Raw genomic sequence first — 24085 nt, 5'->3', positions numbered from 1 at the left:
GCAGTACACGGATAGCATGACTACGCATTGGCCAATCTGAATGATCGTAGTCATTTAATAGTTCGTCAAGTAAAATTGATTTATAAATCACAAAAACAACTCATGTGAATTGATAATCTTCAGTCTTACTTTGTACTTGAGGCCTTTTTCGGGCATCTGTTGGAGTGGGAGCACTCGAAGGTCTCTTCAAAAATCGCCTGATATCCATGGCTAATTAATGACAGGTAGGCAGGCATGATAATCCACAACGCGTAGGGCCATGTGTTTACATACTTCCTGTTTACATATTTTCCTGGATCCTGATTGGTGTTGCCGCCGCAGCCGCAAGGCACTGATTGGAGGGTCACAGACCATATTAGCATAGGCCTACAGCGCAGATGAAAATGATTCAGATTACAGCGTTTATTTGTTCAACCATATGAAACTTTGTCTTAGGTGTTTTAAAATGATACTAAATTTATTTCCGATTATTCCAACGGCAGAATACAAGGCACAGGGAACTTTGAGGTGCGTAAACGCTATTTAGAGGTGCGTAAACGCTATTTCCTAAATTCCAGAGGTGCGTAAACGGCGTTTACGTGCGTTTACCCTCCACTACAGCCCTGCTCCTATTGCCATGGTGTCTCCCCCTTTTAGGTGGTTGCTGTTCTCCCTCACGGCTAGCTGGCTCAAAATTGTACGGAAGTGGTCCGAAACTGTTATCCATTGTTGTTATGTTGCCTATGTAGTCTATGATGATTAGAACGTCCGTCTATCAATTCCTACGTCACGCTCAAAAACGAGCGTTTGAGATGCGGAAGTAAAATTGTATCACAAAAACGGCTCAAGATGCCACTTGTAGTGTAGATTTATTAATAAAAACTAAATAATCGTGTATTCGAATTTTTGTCCTATATGATTCTTCACTGCAGTATCTAACTTCCAATACGCACTTTAAAGGTCAGGTAATGGGCAGCTTGCCAGATCATCCATTTATTCAGGAGCTGTTCTCTGAGGCATTTTCGTGAATACAAATAATATTTTAATACCCGTGTTCGGAATGTACAGTCAAGTATTACAAACTAACTATATTCATTTAAGTTTTCTGAAAATGTGTTTAAGGCTCACCTAATCCTTTTACAACAAATATAAATATAAAATGTCACGAATATGATATAAAGTAGCATTAAATGCAACAGTAAAAATAACAATGGGAAAAGCCCTTGAATCCTTTGTGCATAGCATAGCATGGGTGTTTGCTCATAAGAAGAAGAAGAAGGAAAGAGTTAACATTCAAACATTCATCATTTGTTCATTCAACATTTAAAGAGCTATTCAAAGTAGTATTGAACAGGCACCTCTTCAAAAAAGATGCGGTCAATAGGTGGCCATTGTTAAGCAGGGGAGAATAGCAAAGAAAGGCACATTTCAGTTCAGGTAAGAAGCCATTTTCAACCACTTTGGCATTAATGAAAGAGGAATTATTCCCTCAAGGCAATCCACCAAAAAACCCAATGACATTAACATTGATTGACAGTGCAAGAATGTGTGCGTTTTACAATGCCATCAAACATCCAATGTATTAAAAAAAATACTGTTCAAGTCTTTCCTCTCAGAAGCTTGGACCTCAACGCCGACCAACGCTTTATCCCGCTCCCCAGGTGCATAGAAGTCACAACGTAGAACAGTTCTGCAGCCACACACGTCATTAGCATGAGATGGAGTGTTCTTGTGTGTACTTCTAGATTTAAAAAAAAGTAAAACATCAATGCTTACACGTTAAAAACACGTCTTTCTGGTTGTGGCTGAGGTGCCACACACACACCCTGGCTCCTCCTAGCTGAGTGCCGAGGTGTCCCTGAGCAAGACACCTCAACCTGACTGCTCCTTGCAGGGTCGACCCTGCCGTTGGTGTGTGAATGTGTGTATTCATTATTCGATTCATTATTCTACGACCGTAACGTTGTTCACAGAACCAGGGCCAGGGCGGCGGTCTCTATGGAGAAGAGGTGCTCATCGTCCACGTCCGGGCAGCAGCACCTCATGAACTGTGCGAGGCGAAGCAGGTACTCCATGTTGAGCCCGACGGACCCCCTGCAGACGACGATCTGCGCTGCAATCTCACTGTCGGGGGCGGGGCCCAGGTAGATGGGGTTGTCCGAAGTGGCGATGTACACCAGGGCCAGCAGCTTGTCGTTGGTGGGCTGCTGCTGCACTTTCCCCTCCCTGGCCGTGAACTCGCACAGCTCCAGAACGTAGCCCCCACCCACGGTCTCCCTGGTGTCAAGGTACTGCAGGGACTCCTCCATCTGCGAGTCTGCCACCTCGTAGGCCACGCCCCAGGTGCAGGCCTGCGGAGGGGGAGGACATGTTACTGTCAAGATTCCAACTGCCAAGTTTTCAATAATTCAAGAAATCTATAATTCATGAAGTCAAGTTCGGGAATGCTTCAAGGTATGTAGATTGGGTTCGTTCGGGACGTGGATATTTGCATTTTCCCACTGATGTACTCATTCAAGAGTTACGGTTGGTGAATCAGGGAGACACCTGCAGATCACCTGACCGCTATGTTGCAACTGACTGAACCTCACTAGATGCCCTCCATGAACGCCAGATAATATTGTAATAATCGTTTGAATTACAAAGACACACTTACCTCGTGATCTGGCACTAGTGTGACAACTCTTCCAGGCTGTGGAAAGAATGGCAGAAACACTGTCAGTCACGCATAGGCCTACTAAGCGCCGTGCATTAATGCACAACGTTGCATGCCGGGCAACACTTTTGTAAGAAAAACAGTTGCAACATAATGTAACAGAATTACACGTTCGCAGCCGCCTTTAAACAAAACAATTGTCAACAGCACATACCTTCTCTTTGTCTCCACGATAAAAGTCATCTCCATGCCAGAAGCGTCTCTTATATCCTTCGATGAAACCAATTTGGCTCCTCTTGTATTTAAAATCAGGCTTCCAGACCAAGGAACCATAGCCAAATATCCATATGCTACCTTTCTCCTTAATGATGTCCTTTGGTTTCATTGTCTCTCAATAATGGGTGAGGAGGACCGAGTGCTGCGCGTTCAAATCGTAGACCAACGGTTTGACAGGTGCGAATGATTATATTTTCTAGTTATAATTCCCTATGCATTGCTACTGTGTGTCAGGCTAAAGTCAATACGTTTGGATGAATATAAGCAAACGGATGAGACACAGACGTCCTAAAGCGTGCCAAGCGGCGCTCTATTCAAAACAGAGCTGGTGTGTCAGTTTATATTCCGAGCGCCAGCAGCACGTGTGTTTGTTGTTCAAGCCTGTGGGACGGATCGTCTCGGCTGATGACGTTGGCGTATGGGCGGGTGCTTTAACCGAACCAATCAGGTAGTCGCGATGCGTCTTTAGACGTCAAGATGTTCCAACTTCTATTTATAAGTCCATGGTGGTCACGGTCTGTGGGGGCAACTTAGAAATGTTGACGCATGGTCTAGGCATGGCTATTTAAGGGACAGAAGAATTAAAGTCAAACACGAATTGGCAAAAATAAAATGTCACTGCCTAAGTTATTATGGTAACATAATAACAACAAATGTATTGAATTAGGTTTGCCAGATAATCTTTCATAGGTTGTTGCAGACCTGTGGACCTGTGGAAATGGCATCAATGGTGGGCCTACTGCCAAAGATGGCTTTCCTATTATAACTATTATAAGCCTGTACATGCAGGAGGTCCTATGCTTATACCATACACATAATAATACAACGTTTTATTTTAGAATGTTGCTTTTTCTGTTGCATTACAACGCTACAGCTGATTTTGTTCCCCTGTGATTTCTTTGGTTATTGTTTCTATTTGTTGTCCTGTCTCCCGTGTAGAGAAATCTCATCTGTGACCTTCGACGTTGATTCGCCAGTGAGTCCAGGAGCTAATCAGGCTTGATATATTTGTATATATGTAGGATAGCTCGGTAGCTACCTGCCACTGTGTGTGTGTGTGTGTGTGTGTGTGTGTGTGTGTGTGTGTGTGTGTGTGTGTGTGTGTGTGTGTGTGTGTGTGTGTGTGTGTGTGTGTGTGTGTGTGTGTGTGTGTGTGTGTGTGTGCGTGCGTGCGTGCGTGTGTGTATTCGTGTGGGTGGGTGTGTGTGTGGGGATGGGTGTGTAGGCTAAACATCTATACAAAGTGGCAGACAAGCAGACATAAGAAAATATGCAGACATAAGCGAAAAATATCTAGCCCATCCAATATTTCGGTGAACAGGTATGTATTGACATGCATGCAGTCTATACATGTTCAACTAAATATTTGCTTTGCGGACGAGCGCCCTTTAAATCAGCTTGTTGTCGAAGTTAAGAAAACTAATTTTGAGCTGGTGCTGACTCAAAGATCCTACTGCCCCCGTGTGTTAATTAAAGTCATTACCACACTTTAAACACAGCTGTCCCGTGTGAGAGTCCTCTTAATGGGACAGGTCGGGTTCGACAAAATGGAAAGGGAGTTATGTTTCATGAATAGGATGAGATATAAGCCGTTTTGTTTGATACATAACTCAAGTTACAATATAAATTCGTCCTTGGCTTTTTGACTTTTTTTGTTATGTCAGACTGTTGTATTGAGAATAAAGTTAATATTCATTATTTACACCTTGTCCAAAAAAAGTTAGTTTCAATTAATAGTCATCAGGCTTAATTGGTTTGTCTCAGAAAACAATAGGCAATTGGCAGTTATTCATAGTGCATGGACATCATACAGAAGTCCAAAGCTGTTTACAACCTTATCCGAAACAGAAAAGTAGGCTACCATCTAAACACAATTATAGATTATTTTAAGATTTTAAGATCTAAAAAATTCTCTATAAATTTTGACAATGCTGCCAATTTGAATATATTGTCAGCTGAATGATTGCTTGCATGTTGTTATCATTGGAAAAGTAAATGTGACACATAGATTTGGCAAAAGTCACTTTCCCAGCAGGAAAAACATTTCACAGTTAACCATTCTGGATCATTCTAACAATCCCGATTCAACTAAGAATAGTTTTGTTCACTCAAATGTCCAATAAAAGCATCAAACAACAGTGTACCAGGCATGTATTCATTGTTCTTTTTTGTCTTTTTTTTTTACAGAAAAAACAAACAGCAATGAGATTTTAAAAAATAAATCACCTTTTTGGAACATTGACACACAGAGACAGATGTACACATCATTCTTCTAATTTTAACATATAAATATACAATATATACAAAATAATCATATAAAACATTACAAACAGAGACTGTTGCTTCATAAAGTTAAATTACTAATCTAACAAAATAACATTATTGGTTCAGTAATTTCATTTAAAGGCGCTCTTGGTGTGATAGTCACTTCCTGTGTTTCTATGTCTTGATGGGCATCCTTGCATATGGTCAAACAGGAGTCTGCTTTGCTCTGACGTAATCCCTTCTGTTTAAATGTTTAAATGTGTTGTCATGTCATTTTTGTTGTGCAAAGGCATAGAGACAGGCCGGGGCAAAACCCTATTTAAGGCTTTTAGAACTGGGGCCACATACATTCTTTATCAACAGGAAAACATTTATAAAATGGGCATGCCTCAAATACAATTGGGAAGTAAAACGAGAGCCTCAGTCATTTCTGTTCATCTCAATGCTCTTGTTTCTTGCATAGTGCATAACCCCCCCCCACCCACCCACCCCTTGACCATCCTTCTTCCACAGGCCTTTTTGTCCTCAGCTGATTGTTTGATTGCTGGGAATCCAAATAGCGAGAAGATAGAGAGGGGAGAGCCTCCCGATTGTTCCTCGTCTCTTAATCAACATGCTGGCATCTGGGGCCCCCGGGTGGGCACTCAGACGAGCAGTGGCCCCAATGAGGCCCCCGGGTGGGCACTCAGACGAGCAGTGGCCCCGATGAGGGCCTGGAGCGACACGGCCACCATCTGGGGCCCCCGGGTGGGCACTCAGACGAGCAGTGGCCCCAATGAGGGCCTGGAGCGACACGACCACCACAGGGTGCTTCTCTGCGTCGGCTGAGCTCAACGTGTCCAACAGTCTTTTTTATTTTTCAGTCTTTACGTTCTAATAAAAAATAAGTTTCTTTAGTTCTATTGCATCCAGAAGCTCGCGGGCCCCGTCCAGTTATCAAGTTTTCAAGAGCAGCAGGTTCCTTTAAATAACTCCCAGTCCCTTCACACTTGTAAACAGACCGGAAGATATCCAATGTTCTACGTAAAATTAAATTAAATATCTTCCATGTGTTATACCTGTAGCCCAGAAAGGGAAGAGAAAAGATAACAGGATTTATTAGTTGCAATCTCTGTCGATATCCAAAAAAATCCAACAAAATACGAAATAATAGTGAAATGATTTGGGCCAAAACCCAATAAACAAATAGAATGTAAATAACTAAATTATACAAATAAATTGTGCGTATACATTTTTTATATGTTGTACATCCTGGCACTTAATGTATGCACTTCTTGTATGTTCTTGCACTTAAAAATAGTACTTAGCATTGTGTAGCATCTTATCCTAGCTAGCTTTGTTGTATACGTGTAATGGGTTGCCTAACAAATGTTAGTGCTTGGCACTTGGTTCTATGAACGTCCTTAACGGTTACGACAGCGATATATTGATTCTCCTTCATCTGACAAATGTACAAATTGTACGTCGCTTTGGATAAACAGCGTCGGCTAAATACCCTCAATGTAATTGTAAATGTAAATGTTAATGTAAATAAGAAAGCTTACCTCAGTTGCTATAATGCACTCGTTCTTCTCCTCTGCTATTAAGAACACCGATTGGTACATGGAGTCTCTGGAGGAACATATGGTTGATATTCTACACTCTGGCCTCTCACTGTGAACAGAAGAACCTCACATGAACACCAGTAACACGTAAACACAGACAGTCCAACTCCTCATGCAAACAAACACCCATAACCCTTTCATATTCACAATCATATGAACTCACCTATACATGTTACTCAGCGGCCTTTTGCTGGCCATTGTTTTTTCACAGTTTTCATCTCTGTCCACCAGGGTGGCCTGGCCCTTGTACCCCTCCGAGGCCCGGCCCTCCAGACGGTTATGGTTCACGTGTCTATGATTGGACTTCTCCACGGGGAAGTCCACCTCGAGCTCCACCTTCTTATTGGTGTTCTTCAAGTCCATGGTGGGGATGAGGTTCTCCTTCTGGAAGTCCGCCTTGGACAGGTTGTTCATGGTCTCCGAGTCCTGCTCCCGGCTCCTCCTCTTCCTGAAGTGGCACACCCCCACCAGCACCAGGCAGAGCAGCAGCAGGAACACCGCCGTGCCCACCCCCAGGCCAACCGCCGCCCAGCTCAGGGTTCCCGGCGGCCTGGGGCTGGGGGTGACGTCCAGAGGCACGTCCCAGGCGCCGCAGCGGGGTCCGCTGTAGCCGGCCGGGCAGAGGCAGGAGGGCGTCCCCGCCGTCCCATCAGGGACGCCGGGGACACTCGCCACGCATGTCCCGCCGTTGAGGCAGCGCTGGAAGGCGCAGCGGTCGGTGGACTTGGCACAGTTGCGGCCCGTGTAGCCCGGGGCGCAGGTGCAGAAGTAGTCGTTGATGCGGTCGATGCAGGTGGCGCCGTTGGCGCAGGGGTTCGTAGCGCACTCGTTGATGTTGGCCTCGCAGCGCTTGCCGGTGAAGCCCGCCCGGCAGCCGCACACCAGGGTGTTCCCGTGCAGGACACACTGTCCCCCTGTTCACAAGAGTACAAAGTTAGGACGCCGGGTCGCACAAAGCTACACCGCAGGTGTCATGTGATCACCCAGGGCTTGTGGATTGGCTTCAAACCATCTCAGAACACCTGGGGTTTATCACATTTGGGAGCGTCCACTCAGATGTATGATAGATAGATAGAACAGTCTAGCAGTTGGTACAGTCCAGTAGGTAGGCCGGTCTATCATACATCTGGGTGGACACAGCCACATCGGACATCACTATACGGTTGATTTGAAATGGTTTGTAATGGCTGCTCAACAACACCTGGTGGTAAAACAGGGGTCCTTAAAGGCTAATCGATGGGGCGGTAGTTACCGTTGGTGCACTGCAGCGCGGTGCATTTATCGGCTTTCTTCTCGCAGTTGAGCCCAGTGAAGCCTGCTGGACACTCGCACTCGTAGCTACGCCCATTGTCCTTCTCCCGGCACTTCCCCTTGTGGAAGCAGGGTCTGTCAGCGCAGGTCAGCATCCTGTGTTCACAATGTGTGCCTTCGAACCCCTCTGGACACGCACACTCGAAGCCACTCTCGGCGTCCTGCGGTCACACACACACACAGAGAAGCAGAGATCATTGATTCGCTCGTTTATCAGCTGACCCCCTGTCCCCCGGGCTAACAAGTCCCAGCATGGGTCACCGCGGGTTTCTGCCCCTCTCAGATGTGCTTATGTTGCCATGTCAACAACATCCCCGCCCTCGCCCTGGTCCTACTCCTCCCCCCCTCCCCCACCCCTTGTTATCCTCTCTCTGAGTTCTATTTACAGTAGGTGGTCTGTGAACTAGGTCAAGCAGCGACTTCGACAATCGGTAACATCATCCTGGACCCCAGGAAAAAAAGAGAAAGAGGCGAGGCGAAAAACAAAAACAGGAAGGCTGGTGTTGTGGGAAAGGAGCGAGGGAAGCTTCCGGCCTCACCAGGCAGCGGCCTCCGTTCTGACAGGGCTGGCTGTCACACTCCCTGACCCCCGAGTCGCAGTGGACCCCGGTGAAGCCGGGCAGGCAGGTGCAGGTGAAGCTGCCCTGGCCCGTGTTCATGCATGTGGCTCCGTTGGAGCAGGGACGGTGATGGGTGCAGTAGTTCAGGTCTGCAGGGGAAACACAGGGGGACTGTCATTTACAGATACACCGTGTTCTGTGGCAGTCTTTTAGTACATTTACCGATTGAATTCACATTTTTTTCCCAGTAAAAATACGTATTATTATTACAAACAGTTAAAAGGATGTAAACGAATGTCTGCAGGCTGAGACGAATTAACCTAAACACATAGAAAGTGTCTGTAACAGCACACACACATTGGTTCAACACATGCATACACAAGTGGTTTATCATTAACACATCTATTTGGTTTAACATCTGTTTAGAGTTCACTGTTTTGGTCACGGAAGGACAATCAACACTACGATCCCTCCCGATAACCACACGCCTCTTGTTTCCAGTGTTCTTTGAGGCCCAAGTGGGACAGGGACGGAGGGACGACCAGGGGACTGACCTTGGTCACAGAGGAGCCCCCCCCAGCCCTCATCGCAGGTGCACTGCCACGCCTCCAAGCAGGTGCCGTGTTTACAGGACGGGTGGCGTTTACACACATCACACAGGGATCCCTGCCAGCCCTCTCTGCATCTGTCTCACACACAAACAACGCACCGTCAATCTGGATTCATGTGCAAACACTGTGCGTAAAAAAACGTAAAAAAAGAGATAACAGATCTGGAAAGCGGTTTGGGTGTGTGAAGGCCGTCACAGATAGTGCCGAAACTTACCTGCACTCTCCAGGTAAGGTGCAATTCCCAGTACGTTCACTGCATCCTTCAAGACAAATTGCTGCAAAAGAAAAACACACGTAATATAAAATAGATGTCGTGTTTCACCTACAGCAGTGACAACAAAACAACAAATTTTTTGTTAATTTGTTGTTTAAAATGCGTTCTATTTTTTGACACATTAAAGCTCGATGACATTAATGCTGTCTCCATTAAAGTATAGACCTGTTACCTGGCATATTTAATCAAAGACCTAATTTGCGGTGCACCTATGTGACATTGATTTTGCATGCTTACAAGAGTAGAGTCTAGTACGGTGTTAAACGGCTGGTTAGTCGTGAGCAGATGCCTGTTGTCCAAAGTGGACAGCTGCCCCATTGTTATGGGTAGGCAGTTCGAACCCTGTTTGCAGCTGCTCCCCTCCCATGCAACAATAGAGCCCGCAATTTAGTGGCGCGTGGCGGCTGATAATGCCGCGATTAACCCGGCGCGTGCTTCTCAGTGCACACGCTCTGGATTACGCCACTCGCGAGAGAGTGCCTCAAAAAAGGGAGACTCTCGCGTTCTTTCCCAATGTCATCTAAATTGTCCGAATTCGTATTCTCATTTTTTCCGCGTAGCCTATTGCATCATCCTTTGATGTATACATTCAAGGCAGTTATATAGCCACATATCCTAAAAAATAACTTCTATTTTTTTTAACTGAAAATGTACATAAGACTCCCATTCTACAGCATATTCAAAATCCCTGAAGAGTAACTATCAGGGCGAATGCCCGCAGTGTCGTTACCCTGATTGCTTACGTTCTTGGCAGTATTCTCCCTTCCATCCTGGTTGACAGGCTATTTGCCCGTCAGGCGTGCAGGTGTAGTGGCCAAAATGGTCGTCTCTCGGAGTGCATATTTTGGAACATGTGTCCCCGTAGTAATTTTCATTGCAGATGAACCGGTATGAATACCTTAGCTCCGTCTGCCTCCAGCTCTGCACATCCCGGGACCACTCATGCCCTATTCCCAATTTTCTTTGGATGGCAAAAGAACTAATCAAGAATTCAGGGTTGGTGGTACCTGTAATCATAGAAAGATAGAGAAACAGTTATAAAATGATGACTATAGTGAGTCACTTAAAAGCAGATTAATGAAGGTAATCAGCAAGCAGCGTTTTCCTATCTGATGCAGTCTTTTATCCCCCATTTGCTGTACAATGCTCGAATATTTGTCGTGTAATTTATGTTAACAATAGGCCAACAGTGGGGAAGGCTGTGCTGAAATGGCTCTTCCATTGTGTCACCAAACATTTCGTTCGTTATTATTACGCACCGAACAAAAGGTGTAAAATACAGGAAACGGCCGTCAAAGTATCTTGGCAAGGCTTTCATATTCTTTCTTAAGTCTGTACACTTTCCCACGCCAGAAATAAACTAAAGGAAGTGCAATTGTGTAGAGGTTTGATTTATACAGAAATATGCTGTGGGTCACCACACGTATGCCTACTAGGAAACAGAGATAATTCCTAATAAAAAAAAATGTGCGACGTGCTTGTGAACATGTATGTATAAAGTTGCCTATAATAAAATAAATACATTATAGCCCGCGAGAGCCTGGTCACAGCCTCGACCACAGCGCCCCCTAGCGGTAGAGAAAAGCTCACCTCCGGGGTGATCCGAGGCAGGAGCATGCCATGCTTCAATCAATAACGAGAAAGCACCCTGCAGGGAAAACAACAACAACACACACACAACATCAAACAATTGTCCAAACGAAATGCCAAAATGAGTAGGCTTATGTCTTTTTAAAAAAGAACATTTTCTAGTGGAAAAAATCATTTCCACTAGATTGTTCTACAGAGCTCACTCATCTCTGTTACACGGCAGTTCCATATTGCTAAAACATAATATTTTGAACACTCGTCATATTTGAGAGTTATGTTTAGGGATTTCCTCACAGGCCACGTGAAGTTCAGCAGCGGGAGCCGCAGCCGGCCGCGGGGCTCGGTGAGGCTGAAGGAGTCGTGGCCCAGGACAGGTGTGATGACGCGACCGAAGATACAGTCACCTGGCGACACCACGGTCTGAAAGTTCTTCAGGCACACCGAGAAGTAGGTTCTGCAGTCGGAACCGCAGCTTAGTCCGTTAGACAGCAAACCTCCGCTGTTCTCAAACTGATGGAGATCCAGCTCGAACACACCTGTTCCCAGAACCTAAGAACGGAATTACGCAAAGAAATACGTTTAATGGACCATGTTTCCAGACTATCAGAATGAGTGCTGGTGTTTTAAATATAAAATTAAATTACCTGAGTAAGTAGAGTTAAAATTATTGCGATGATAGCAGTGAAACAAACGGCCATTCTTTAGAGTAGTTGTGAGTATCCTTTGAAAATCAAGCGTGCCGTTCCGCCCGTAATTCCAAGTGTTGGGAATGGAAATCAGTAGGCTATATAGAAATAAATATAATCCGTATCAAAGCGCCGTGTAGACAAGATCCAGCTTCGCAATCCGTGTCCAGAAACAGTTGAAACCGTGTTATCCCGCCGTGAGATACAGTTTACACCGATATCAGTAACGTCAATATCCACAGATGACTCATTCTTCGGTCTTTATGTTGACCCTCCATCCTGCGTCTCAAAGTCTTGCGCTTCGCTCGTGGCGGAGAAAAAGAGATGCGCTGCAAGTGCGATAGCGCCCCGGCCAGAGATGCCACTGATGCCTGTGAGGGACGTCCGACAGAGGGACGCGGTTATATAGTTGACTTGTCATTAAAGCCGCTGTCACTCAGGAAACACCGCCCCCTTCACTCACACCCCCGCGACGCTACCCGCTTCATGGTGGCTTCGGTCTTCTTTAGCTTTAACACAACGTATTTATATTTTATATATAAATCCTATAGGCTAACGTATTCAAAATAGTTCTGACCAATTCTGACCTAATTTCTTCATTTCTTTGATTTCGCCGAAAGAAAAAGACATTTACTTTACATTTGATGTACGTTTATGATTTGACGGATCCTCACACTATCTTTACGCACGTAATTTGTTCTTTCTGACCTCACGTTTATTTTTCATTCCTTGCGAGAGATTATTCATCCGTCTTTCCTATAATATTAGTTTTTATAATCAGACACTGAATCTTTGAAAATTGCTCAGCTAAATATAGAGGATGCAAAAACGACTGCTTGGTGGGTGTCAACTAGTCTGTTGCACCGGTCCTTTGGGTGCGTTCGTAGGTATTGATTGTTGGGTGCGTTTAACTGATAACTAATATTTGTTTTTGCTTGCAATCCTCTCTGCCTACAACACGTGTAATTATACGATGTTCTATTCGGACATGCACATGAACATGCACACAGAAGCACGCATGAGCACACGCGCGCGCACACACAAACGATTGTGCACACGCATTGACAAACACGCGTACATGCACACACCCACACAAACACGCACAAACACACACGAACACGCAGGCGTCAAAACACGGCTCAAAGCTTGCAGGTTTAATGACATGTTTGTGTGAATAAATACATAGTCGTAAAGGCCCACTTTATATTTACTATAACTTACAAAAATACAGTGATAAGAACACGCATGAGGCAGCATGCCAGCTCATGTTTGGTCACCTCACGTTTCATAGAATGATTCAAAGCACCAATTGTTTAAGATTGATTCAATATCGTTTCCTTCGGGAGGGCTCATAATGTTTGTTGAACTTACTTTATCAAAAGGCAATTCAATGTCCTGATTGTTAGTAGAGGGAAACCAAAAATGAACCTAAAACCAGTATATTGAGCCTCATGGAAAAATAAACACCCACATATATTTACGTATACAGTAGATGTAGCCTATACTTTTTTTTATTTTATTTTGAAAATCTCAGATGAGCTCATGCTGGGTGCTGCATTGTTGCCTTCATCACATGACATGGGTCGCAGGCCGAGCCCGTCCGTCTGGGACCAACTCACAGCGAGAAAGTGAGGGAACGGTGTTGAGGAACAGCTCCCTGGCCCACATGAAAGTGTGTGACTAGAAAGGCTCTCCTGGTGCCTGATGACATGATTTCTACCTACACACACGCGCATGCACGCACACACGCGCATACGCACATGCAGGCATTCCACACACCCACACACACACATACATATATACACACACACACACACGGACACGCAAACACACATGCGGACACACACACGCGGTCACACACACATTCAGGCACACACACACACACGTGACCACACACACGCGCACACACACACACACACAAAGCATACAAACACAAACACACACACACACGCACGCAGACGCTACCTTGACTTATGGGTTTGAGGTTCCAGTGCAGTGCCGCAGAGACAATGGACCATTGAGGCTATTCTTCTGGCCGAGGGACTGTGTGAGTAAGAGGCCCGGACCTCTCCCGTTCCTACAGCATGAAAGTGGCGGCCGTTCCCACCATTCACCCGTGGCGCCTGCGGTGGCGTATCGATGCCACCTGTCCCCTCGCCGCGGCCGGTCACGCTCAGGCCCCGCGTTTCTGATTCAGTCGATGCGTCCGATACCAGCGCAGCCCTCCAGCTATCTAGCGGTGGGCCGCAGTCGATGATGGGGGTATGACACGTGTATTGATCTTCCTTTAATCTTTATTGTAAGAGATAGGTCTGCACGCACACACACACACACACACACACACACACACACACACAGACAGACAGACAGACAGACAGACAGACAGACAGACAGACAGACAGACACAGACACACACACACACACACACACACACACACACACACACACACACACACACACACACACACACACACACACACACACACACAGGGTGATGGCTACTTCTGCCCCTTCATACAGTTCATGTCAAAACATCCATAGGCTTGAATAATTGATGGGCTGCGGTTGGGTTTCAGTGCCGGAGCTCCGGTTTCAAACAGAACAAGCAGGTGGAGGCCGGCTGGACACGTCTTCGTCTCCTGCGTTGTGGCGGGAAACACAAGTCTCCCCTTCAGAGCTCGGAGGGAGTTGGCCATGAGAATAATGATATAGAAGATTCATTTGCTATCTTAAAACAAATCATCACACCAGAAAGCCGACAGCAGGACCATTATGAATTCCATCTCTTGGCCTTCATCAAACCATGACCAGATCAAATTTAATGTGCGCCTTGTCTTAGTCTTAAACTGTTAGCGAAAACACATTACATTTTCTGTTATCTCATGATTAAGGAATACAAATTACTTACGCTCTTATTTTAGTTCACCCTAAATATCATTATTTGAGATTATTGAAAGTTAAATGGTTAGTATTTTTTCATTTTCTTGTTTTTCAATTCAACTTAATTTAATTTGATTTAATTATTTTGCCGTACATGTACGGTAACACCAATTAATTAGCAGAATTTTTTCCAAAACTTGGTTTGTAATGTTAATCTCTATCCTGAAGGATCAAAGGGCTTGGGTGACAGCATAAATAAATGGCATCTTTACTGTAAATCTGTTGAGTGTAAAACGATTGCACCTGTGAATTAGGCCAAAATGGTGGAAAACATCATGTGCTACCGATATACTGTCAAATACGACACTTTACATTATTGATATCTGAGGACAAACTTCAAATCTTCAGATTTACATTTGCGTAAAGACTTTCCATCGTTCTATTAAGAATAATGTCATGTATAATTTCCTCAACAAAAAACCCATAACAAACCAAATGAAGCTTTGTTATAAACAGTATGCATTTATGTATTCCCAAAAAAAAGAACAAATAAAACGTTGCTTTATATCCTGTCTGTTCTCTGACCCTAACAGTATCAACAATCTGTCCGAGTGCAGGAGGAGGAAACTAGCTACAGTGCTAACAGATGGCTCCTTTAAAGGCTTGAAAGTCCGCCCTGTTTAATGCGCAGCAGTTTAACAATTCTTTACAGCACATTTGATCTCTGTGTGCCAATCTGTCGAACCGATCGGGGGGGCCCTCTGATGCGGCCTGCCAATGGATCCCAGGCATCTTGACATGTTGTCCCCAGAAAGCTTAATCACCTGCGGCTGAAGTCAGACGCTCAATCAAAGGACGGATATGCTTCTTTACCGCTCAGCACACATGGATCTGTCTTCACTGAAAGTAGCAGAAAGTATAGGTTTTCCTTGTATGCTATCTACAATGGCGCAGATCTCATTAAATGGAGGAGGGGAACCACAAAATCCATGTTTGGAGGGGAACCACAGACATGGATTTTATTGAAGAGTATTTTCTGGAGGGGAATCGATAATATCAACAGTGTATGTCAAATGATCTGCTGTAACAGACACACAGCCATTGATAGGCGTTTAAAATATACATGAATGAATCCCTTTTAGACCTTCACCATACATATTTACTTGTTTTACGGAGTCACACATCCACACATGCACCATTCATTCTCTGAGTACAGGCATAGAGGTCTAACTGGTAGTTATATTTGGAGAGACAGAATTTGGAGGGGACATGTCCCCTCCGTACCCCTGTCCCCCGCGGGCTCTGCGTCCATGGCAATTTATGTATGTGTGTGTATCTCTGTGTGTGCGTGTGTGTGTGTATGTGCGGAAGTGCACTCACGCGTATGTGTGTGTGTCCAAAACAGAAAGGCAATGAGTTCCTAAGAACCAACATTTTAAAGTAAAGGTTCGTTGTTTTACCGAAGAGCGTATTTATACGCTCATCGGTAAAACAATGAACCTTTATTTTGAAATGTCGCTTCTAAGGAACTCATTACATCCAGAACCACACATCATCCCCGTGTATGTCTGTATCTGATGTGAACCCGCTTCACACCCCATGCCTGCCCCAGGTCGGGACCCGGACACTGGAGGTGTCTGAAGAAGAGCCCGGAGCTGTCATGGAACTTTCCAACCCTGCTCTTAATGTGTTGACTAAACAGAGGCCTGCCAACACACCTCCAGCCAGCCTGGCTGACCTCGCCAGCTGTTCTGGGCTGCAGGTAGCTGGACGGGCTGCAGGTAGCTCGACGTGCTGCGCAGAGCCGACTCCTGAGTGTTGATCTCAAAACAAGACCGCTCTGGTACCAGGTTCAATCACAACAAACTGTTGACTTTACGAAAGCTAGAAAGTGTGCGCAGGGTCACCTGGATACGTGTCTTTGTGTGTGTGTGCGTGTGCATGTGTGTGTGTGTGAGAGAGAACATAAACCGAGAGAATGAGAGAGAGTGTGTGTTTAGGTGTTGGGTTCCACAATGAGGCGAAGAGAGAGTACGAGACCCACTTTCTGCTTGTGAGTGTGTGTGTGTGTGTGTGTGTGTGTGTGTGTGTGTGTGTGTGTGTGTGTGTGTGCCTGCGTGTGCGTGCATGGGTGTGTGCATGTGAGAGTGTGTTTGCGTGGATGTGGGTGTGTGCATGCGTACGTATGTGTGGGGTTTAGGGCATCTGCCCTACCTACCAGCGTGCCAAGAGGACAGAAAGACTGATCTATCCACTGGGACAGCAGTGACAGTGAATAGGCAGCAGCAGCAGCACCCACATGCCTCCTACCAGCACAGCCACCGTCGTCAGCATACCCAGCAGGGAGTACTGCCCCCTTCAATAGGGCCTATTGATCCTCCCAGAGCGGCTCCACCTTCTACACATGGCCGCATCAGCAGGGAATGCAGCCCCACATCTGTTATTCTTCCACAATGACGTCACATCCTGCCCGACTTATAAAGACACATGCCTGTCTGTTGTGAGGGTCATTCTGCCGTCGGAGTCTGTTGGTTATTTTCCGTTTGCTTTTCGTTTTACTGTTTCTTAAAAAAAAACGGTGTTTAAAGGGTATGTCGCCTTGTGTTAAAGTTACGAGGTGATTACAAACGTGCGGCGGCTAATTGTGTGCGAGGAAGCGGCCAGCCTTGAGGAAGTCCTTCCTTGAGAGATTCAAAGTGCCGATGGCTCGCGCAAGACAAACCCCATGGCAGGAAGGGGAAGGATAAAAAAAGAAAAGCAAGGCGAGAGATGATGTGCAGGGTGTGAAGAGGGCTGTTAAAAGGGTACAGCAGTTGGCCTCTTGGTCCCTCCGTTTCCAAACAATGGCAGCTCGGGCCTGCTGGCCCACAGTTAGCTTGTGATGCTACCTGTCGGGCCAGAGAGGGGAACAGGTGCATTGCTGCTGTAAGCCCTGCAGCAGAGGGCTCACTCCACCGCCGATAGCATAGCAATTAGCATAGCAACTATCCTAGCAGCAGGGATAGAGTTGCATGTTCGAATACACTCAAATGCAAAAGAAGAAGTAAAGAAAAGAATCAGTTCTTTGATCAGTTCTAACTTTTTAATCTTTAATCGTACAAGTGGCTTTTCAGTTGGTTTGGCTAACCAGATACACAGTCTTTATGGTGATAGCCAAACTCTAGACATTGCTTGGAAAGACCCTGACTCAGTCCCAATGCAGGGAAACCCCTCAGTAATGGTTGAATACCATTACGCAGATAACGATCTGCTCATTTCACCTCGGCATGGCCCGCTCTTAGACTGTGCAAATGGGTGCGATAAGGGCCTGTGATTCAGTCTAATTATCCCCACTTAACGAGCCTTATCAACAGCCCCCCGCCCCCGCCTCCTCTTCCTGGTCATCGCTACCATGGCATCCAAGGCCTGCTCCGGTTCACATATTAGTGTTTATTTATATCAAAGCACCCGGAGGTATTTTAGGAGGATCCGTTTGTTGTTTCCTTGTCCGATCTGAAATTCCTAGTTTGTCCTGTTCCCATTTGGGCTGCTGCTCCTTCCTACCTTTCCTATCCTACTTGTTTGTGGGAGTCTTCTCACGGCAAATTAATCAGGGTAGTTGGCTTTGTGGGGCGTGTTTTCCAAATCAATGTATAATATATATTTCATTTCATGTAACAACAGTCTGGGTTCTTAGGGAGAGTAACAACACAATTGAAGTCAACTAAATTATTTGTTCTCAAATGTTGCATTCATTTCATTAGCCCAAACATACTAAACAATACATTTTTTCTGATTTATTTATATAATATTCCATACTTGGCACTGTGGGCTACAGCACAGAAATATATGTCAGAAGTAGGTCTTCACTGCCAATAGAGTACATCCAATAGGCCCCGTGAGAGGCCTTCATCATGCCATGTCTGAAATCCGCCAGGCCGTGCATTAAGACTCATTCACCTATCACAAACACCCTCGAGTGAGGACCCGAGGGAGGCCTGCGGTCTGAAGACAGGCTGCAGCCTGTTTGTGTGGTGAAGGCTCATTAAGGATCAGAGCCTCCCGATGAGAACAGCTTTGAGGAGACTGCACCGTGATGAGGCTTGAGCCGTGCACTTGGCACACGGTCCCTAACCAGACCTTATAGGGTGAGGGGTTCCCTCACTGCCACAGAGAACGGCTGCGGCTGCTGCTCCTGCTGCACTGTTGTTTTAACATGAGTTTGCATCCCGTCCAAAGCTGTGGCCCCTCTACAGGCCTTTTTAATTTCTCAGGCCCGATTGTGACATCTCTTTAAGTGGTCCCGCATTACCCGTCCCCCAGGCTCTCAGAATAGGCCCCGTACATTAGGATGGTATGCTGTTTAACATGTTTGCTCTCACAGTATTTATTATGGTTCATAATAAATATAAGCAGACGAGGACTTATAGAAGATGATGTTAAGCTTGATGTGCTGTGTCTTGATTCAAATGCAAGTTTTTTTAACGTGCGTCATAGAGGGACATTTTGTGATGACGGCTCGTTCTGACGACGTTGACCATGTGGCCACACCATATCTCCTGCATTGACTCTGTAACTTTCTCACTGTTTTTCTTCTCTTTGCCTTTCTACTGCAGGCTTGAGAACCTCCTGGATCCAGCCTACATGAACCATGGCCGCGCTGATTAATCTCTCTAGAGCTCGCCTTCTCATGCGCCCTGCAGGGATTTATTAGCCTGATCGGTGATGAATGGCACAGATAGCGCGTGTGCCAATCCTCACCCCCTCAACCCCTGATGGCCGACACAGATTCAGTTTGTTTACTCTTCTCTCAAAGAACTACGCCGCTGACTAAAGTAAAAGGGTCTTGAACGCACTAAAACACAAGAGCTTTGAGACTAACTTGTGTTTGAAGTCGGAAGGATGAAAGCCAATATTGTTAGCTAATCAAATCACACTCGTAACATACATATTATAGCTTATATAAGTATAATCACTGTGATGGATTTCATTGCTGTGTTGTGGACGTGCTGTCCCCATTTTAATCGGGTCAGTCAGTGTCACTGTGATGCTACGTATTTAAACACAGTATGGGGGGGAAGGAGACTGCAGCTCATCCTAGCACTATGTTCAGGTTGCCATAACAACAACGGCCAATCGGCAGATAGTTCCTGCAAACACTGAATACACACAGAATTGATCAGGTGCCCATCCGACAGTACATAAGTTGTATCACCATCAAAAGGTACTTGTACCACAACACAGTATAAGTTGTCAAGGTTGCGTAACACACTGCATGTTGAGGTGACCTGTGCACCCAAAGTTGGATAACCATTCCATATACGAGTGTGCGTGTCCTCTCATGGTCATTACAGAAACACGATGCTATGATGTTAGCTCGTCTAATAGCAGAGCAGCGTTGGCACACGCTACTTGCCTGCTGATCCCTTCATCCACATGGTCAGACCTGGGGGCGCTAGGCCGTCTGGGGCCACCGCAGACTGTCATTAGACCTCGGGAGAGGTCTGCTAATAACACCAATATGCGAGGGCGCCTGCCCAACGCAGCTCATTTCAATTATATATGTTTAACCACCGTTTTGTCCAACACTTGATGCTCATTGGTCAATAACGTTCAAAAGGCAGTGCGTTATTTGTCAGTCACGGACACCCTGTCATGGTTAATTACTTACATGTATGGTAGGTTTTCAGTGTGTGTTGCTGAACACGGTTGCTCTTTCTTATCACAGGGGTGTGTATAGGAGGGCTTATGTCGAAGCGCTTTCCAGAGCGCTCCTGTGGCACGTGCACCCATCAAACTGCTCTTCCCCTTCACTGTGGTCACTGCATCACTGCATGTATTCCTGCCCCCCCCCCCCCCCCCCCCCTCTATGGGAGCAGTAGCAGGGGGGGACATGAATCCATCGCTGGGTTCACTGCACTTCGCCGACAGCCTTCAACCCCGACGGACCCCTTCCTCTGCTCCTCGACCCCCCCCCCCCCCCCCCCCCCCCAAAAACTGTTGGTCCCTCCCCGCCCTCAACCCCTCAACCCCCATCCTCAAAACTCACCCTGAGCCTGGGAGCGGATTTATGGGAACATTTTTTTTTTCCATGTGAAACGCAAGGTCCAGTCAAGGGGTGTGACGCCACTGCATTGTTCCAGCAGCGAAAAAAGGAACCGCTTGTGATGAGGCCAATTCCTGTTGGTTCCAAAAAAACAGGCACTTTCTCACACCGACTTCCTTCCTCACTGGACAGCGCAAAAAACAATCCCAGACTGGCCAGCAGAGTGAGGGAGAGAGAGGGAGAGAGGGGGGGAGAGAGAGGGGGAGAGAAGGAGAGAGGGAGGAAGAGAGAGGGAGAGAGAGGGAAAGAGGGAGATAGAGAGGGAGAGAGAGGGTGAGTGCGAGGGAGAGAGGGAGAGAGGGTGAGTGTGTTAGGGAGAGAAAGAGAGAGAGGGTGAGAGAGAGAGGGAGGGTGAGAGAGAGACAGGGAGAGATAGAGAGATGGTGAGAAAGAGGGAGAGAGAGAGGGTTTGAGAGGGAGAAGTGAGGGAGAGAGAAGGAGAGAGAAAGAGGGAGAGAGAAACAGGGAGAGAGAAACAGGGAGAGGGAGAGAGAGATGTAGGGAGAGGGGGAGGAAGAGGGAGAGAGGGAGAAAGAAAGGAGAGAATTAGAGGTGCATTAATAAAATGCACGCAAATATGCATACACCTACAGATGTGAGGTCACACACACACACACACACACACACACATACACATTACAGAGTAGAGAGGGGGGGCTAGTGCAGCCTTATCAGTGTGTGTCTTTCTGTTGGCCCATCTGCCTGTGCGGTCTGCCTGACTGCATCTGAAATCACTCTGCACTTCCCAGCGTTCACCTGGCAGAAGGTGAAGGTCCTTTATCAGCAGGCACAGGCCTTAGCATAACATGTTGGCGGTGAGGCGTTGAAAGCTCTCCTAGCGACGGGCGGCGAGGCGCTGCTATCTTTACGGCTCGTGTGATGATGGCACCTCACCAGCCACTTTCAATGGCCTTTGTATTTGTATTACTTGGCAGCATGTTTGCTGAAGAGGGATATTGGCTGATCCCAAGTCAGGCTGTTGTGTTATAAAATACCATATAATAACCAATAAACCTGTAAATGAATAAATAGCAAGGAACATATTGAAGCGGGGCGATAAGAGGAATGAATGAGGGGAGGGGGCGGGGGGGGGGGGGGGGGGAGAAAGCGAAATGAGAGAGGGATAGAAGGAGGCTGAATGAGAAAGCAAAGGCTCAGGAAACACCTGCGCTGTGTGTGTATTCGTGCGTGTGCGTGTGTGAGTGTGTGTGTCTGTGTGTGTGTGCATGTTTTCGTGTGTTTGTGCGTGTGCGTGTGTGTGTGTGTGTGTGTGTGTGCGTGTGTGCCTGTGTATATGTGAGCATGTGTTGGTGTGCGGGGGGCTGCATGGTACATGGGACCCCCCCCCCTCACATCAGGTGATTTCCTTGTATACATTGTCTGCCCTCAGCCCCCCTGTCTACCCAAGCACCTTATTGGCTGTCCTGGGCCACGCCCCATTTTCCACACCATCTTAAGCGAATTTGCCAGAATGACGAGGACAGAAAATACACTTGTCAGTGTTGCATGTGTGCATATGGGAGGACATTACAGTGTGTGTGTGTGTGTGTGTGTGTGTGTGTGTGTGTGCGTGTGTGTGCGTGTGTGTATGTATCCATACACTTTCTTTGCAGTGTATAGAAGCATGCATGCAAACAAGGGGTGTTGCGCATTAACTTACACACACACACACACACACACACACACACACACACACACACACACACACACACACACACACACACACACACACACACACACACACACACACACACACACACACACACACACACACACTTTCTCTCTCCCTAGCCATGTCCAGCTCTCTAGTCCTCACTGGTGCGCGAGAGCAACCTGTTTCAATACGCTCTGCGCAGGAGCAGGCAGCGACCCCTGACCTCTGTCCTCACAATGCAAACACCGGGCCTTGAAGGCTCGCCTTCCTGTTCCCCCTTCTCGCCTATAACTGGTCCCCGTGCAAACAAGCAGGCTCGTCAATCAGACTGAACGATATCCCTGATCCTGTTGTCCCAAACGCTGCCTGTATTGCCTCAACCCTGACCCGGCGCTAGGCAAGATTTATACAAAGACAAAGACCTGTTGTTTTGCTTTGAATACACTGGGTAGTGCTGTGGCCTCGCACTCAGAGTCTCTTTAAACTATAGCGCAGTCGCCCTTCCCTAAGGAACCATCTCCAACACGGGGGGGAACGGCACTGAGTCAGAGCTAACCTGACTCCAGCTCTGCGTCTTTTCCCCCATGTTGATATAATTGTGTGAGATTGTAGCCTTGCCTTTATGGTAATAACTGCAGGTGGACCAGGCACAGGTGGCATCTGTAATTACAGCCCGCGCATGATCCAGAAATTACTGTGTTTGCAAAAGACAAACAACCCAGTATTGGCAGATGCACTCCTAAATGGCTATTCCAAGCCTCAAGCGGGCGGCTCGCGTGTCTGAGAGCCATAGAGACCGACGCCGCGGAGAAAATGTGGCGAGCGCGTGTTTTGGCGTCTTTGCAATGTGTGGGTGTTTAAATGTGTGCGTGTAGATGTGGATGCTTAGATGTGTGTGCGTGCGTGAAGGCGCACACTCCGACACAAACACTTCCTTGCACGGTGGCTCTTTCATGTCTGACCTTCACGCTGAAGACCGTCCGATGTTTCCTCCAGGATCTGAACGTCGGTGACGTCATGAAAAATTCTCCTCGTCGGACAGCTGTGCGGATCACAGCGACATCCCCCCCCTCCCTCGGTTTTAATAAGCAACTCCTATTCCTGACTACGATGTCTTCAAATATCCTAAAGATAGGACGGATCACCTCATAAACAACCCCCCCCCACCCCCCGAATAAAAATGGTTAGACGCAACCGATCGGACTGGATTCACCCCCCACCCCCATGACCCTGCCTCCAGGAGGCCCGTTTTAAACGTGGACATTTCCTCTTCCACATTGCTGTCTCCCCCCCCCCCCCCCCCCCCCCCCCCCCATCCCCCCCTCTTCGCCCCCTCCGCCCCTTCCTCCATATGGGCTGCCCCCCCCCTCCCTCTGTTGTCACGGGGCCCGGCCTTCCGTACTATCTTGTTATCTCAGCGAGTGTTTCCTGAGAGCACCTCTCGGTCCTCGCAGGGGGGGGGTGGGAGGGGGGGGCTCCTGGGGGGGGCTCGCGGGGCGACACGTCCACGGGGCATTGTTCTCCCACCGTCGGACCGCCGTAAATTAGCTGGAAACGATTTGTCAGACATAGAGAGGGGGGGGGGGGGGGGGGGACAGGGGGGGGGGGAGTAAAAACAACACGGCTCTGATGTGGCCCCGAACAACATATCACA

The 24085-nt window shown here is 46.9% G+C and overlaps 2 protein-coding genes across 2 annotated transcripts; both read right to left on the bottom strand.

The window, feature by feature from the left end:
• Positions 1 to 945: 945 nt before the first annotated feature.
• On the bottom strand, positions 946 to 3290 carry LOC132457865 (glutathione-specific gamma-glutamylcyclotransferase 1-like). The gene is made up of 3 exons (XM_060052227.1): positions 2850 to 3290; positions 2636 to 2671; positions 946 to 2330 (listed from the first exon to the last, which is right to left on the bottom strand). Exons 1-3 carry the CDS (start codon positions 3018 to 3020, stop codon positions 1947 to 1949), a joined length of 591 nt encoding a protein of 196 aa, XP_059908210.1. The 5' UTR covers positions 3021 to 3290; the 3' UTR covers positions 946 to 1946.
• A 1755-nt stretch (positions 3291 to 5045) lies between these two features.
• On the bottom strand, positions 5046 to 12204 carry LOC132457864 (delta-like protein 4). The gene is made up of 12 exons (XM_060052226.1): positions 11771 to 12204; positions 11421 to 11675; positions 11127 to 11184; positions 10280 to 10543; positions 9477 to 9537; positions 9206 to 9336; positions 8631 to 8800; positions 8033 to 8252; positions 6944 to 7694; positions 6721 to 6829; positions 5970 to 6234; positions 5046 to 5860 (listed from the first exon to the last, which is right to left on the bottom strand). The coding sequence occupies exons 1-11, from the start codon at positions 11822 to 11824 to the stop codon at positions 6229 to 6231; spliced, it is 2079 nt and encodes a 692-aa protein (XP_059908209.1). The 5' UTR covers positions 11825 to 12204; the 3' UTR covers positions 5046 to 5860; positions 5970 to 6228.
• Positions 12205 to 24085: the final 11881 nt, after the last annotated feature.

The sequence above is a fragment of the Gadus macrocephalus genome, chromosome 5, assembly GCF_031168955.1.
Source record: "Gadus macrocephalus chromosome 5, ASM3116895v1".
Taxonomy (NCBI): Eukaryota; Metazoa; Chordata; class Actinopteri; order Gadiformes; family Gadidae; genus Gadus; species Gadus macrocephalus.
The sequence above is the reverse complement of the archived record's forward strand: the minus strand, read 5'-3'. Positions and strand labels throughout refer to the sequence as shown.

Coding starts and splice junctions, on each gene's coding strand:
- LOC132457865 (XM_060052227.1), bottom strand. CDS start 3,020: ATGAAACCAAAGGACATCATTAAGGAGAAAGGTAGCATATGGATATTT. Junction 2,672..2,849: donor ATCGTGGAGACAAAGAGAAG/GTATGTGCTGTT, acceptor TTCTTTCCACAG/CCTGGAAGAGTTGTCACACT. Junction 2,331..2,635: donor CACTAGTGCCAGATCACGAG/GTAAGTGTGTCT, acceptor CCCCCTCCGCAG/GCCTGCACCTGGGGCGTGGC.
- LOC132457864 (XM_060052226.1), bottom strand. CDS start 11,824: ATGGCCGTTTGTTTCACTGCTATCATCGCAATAATTTTAACTCTACTT. Junction 10,544..11,126: donor TGCCTCGGATCACCCCGGAG/GTGAGCTTTTCT, acceptor CTATGATTACAG/GTACCACCAACCCTGAATTC. Junction 8,801..9,205: donor GGGGCTCCTCTGTGACCAAG/GTCAGTCCCCTG, acceptor TTTCCCCTGCAG/ACCTGAACTACTGCACCCAT.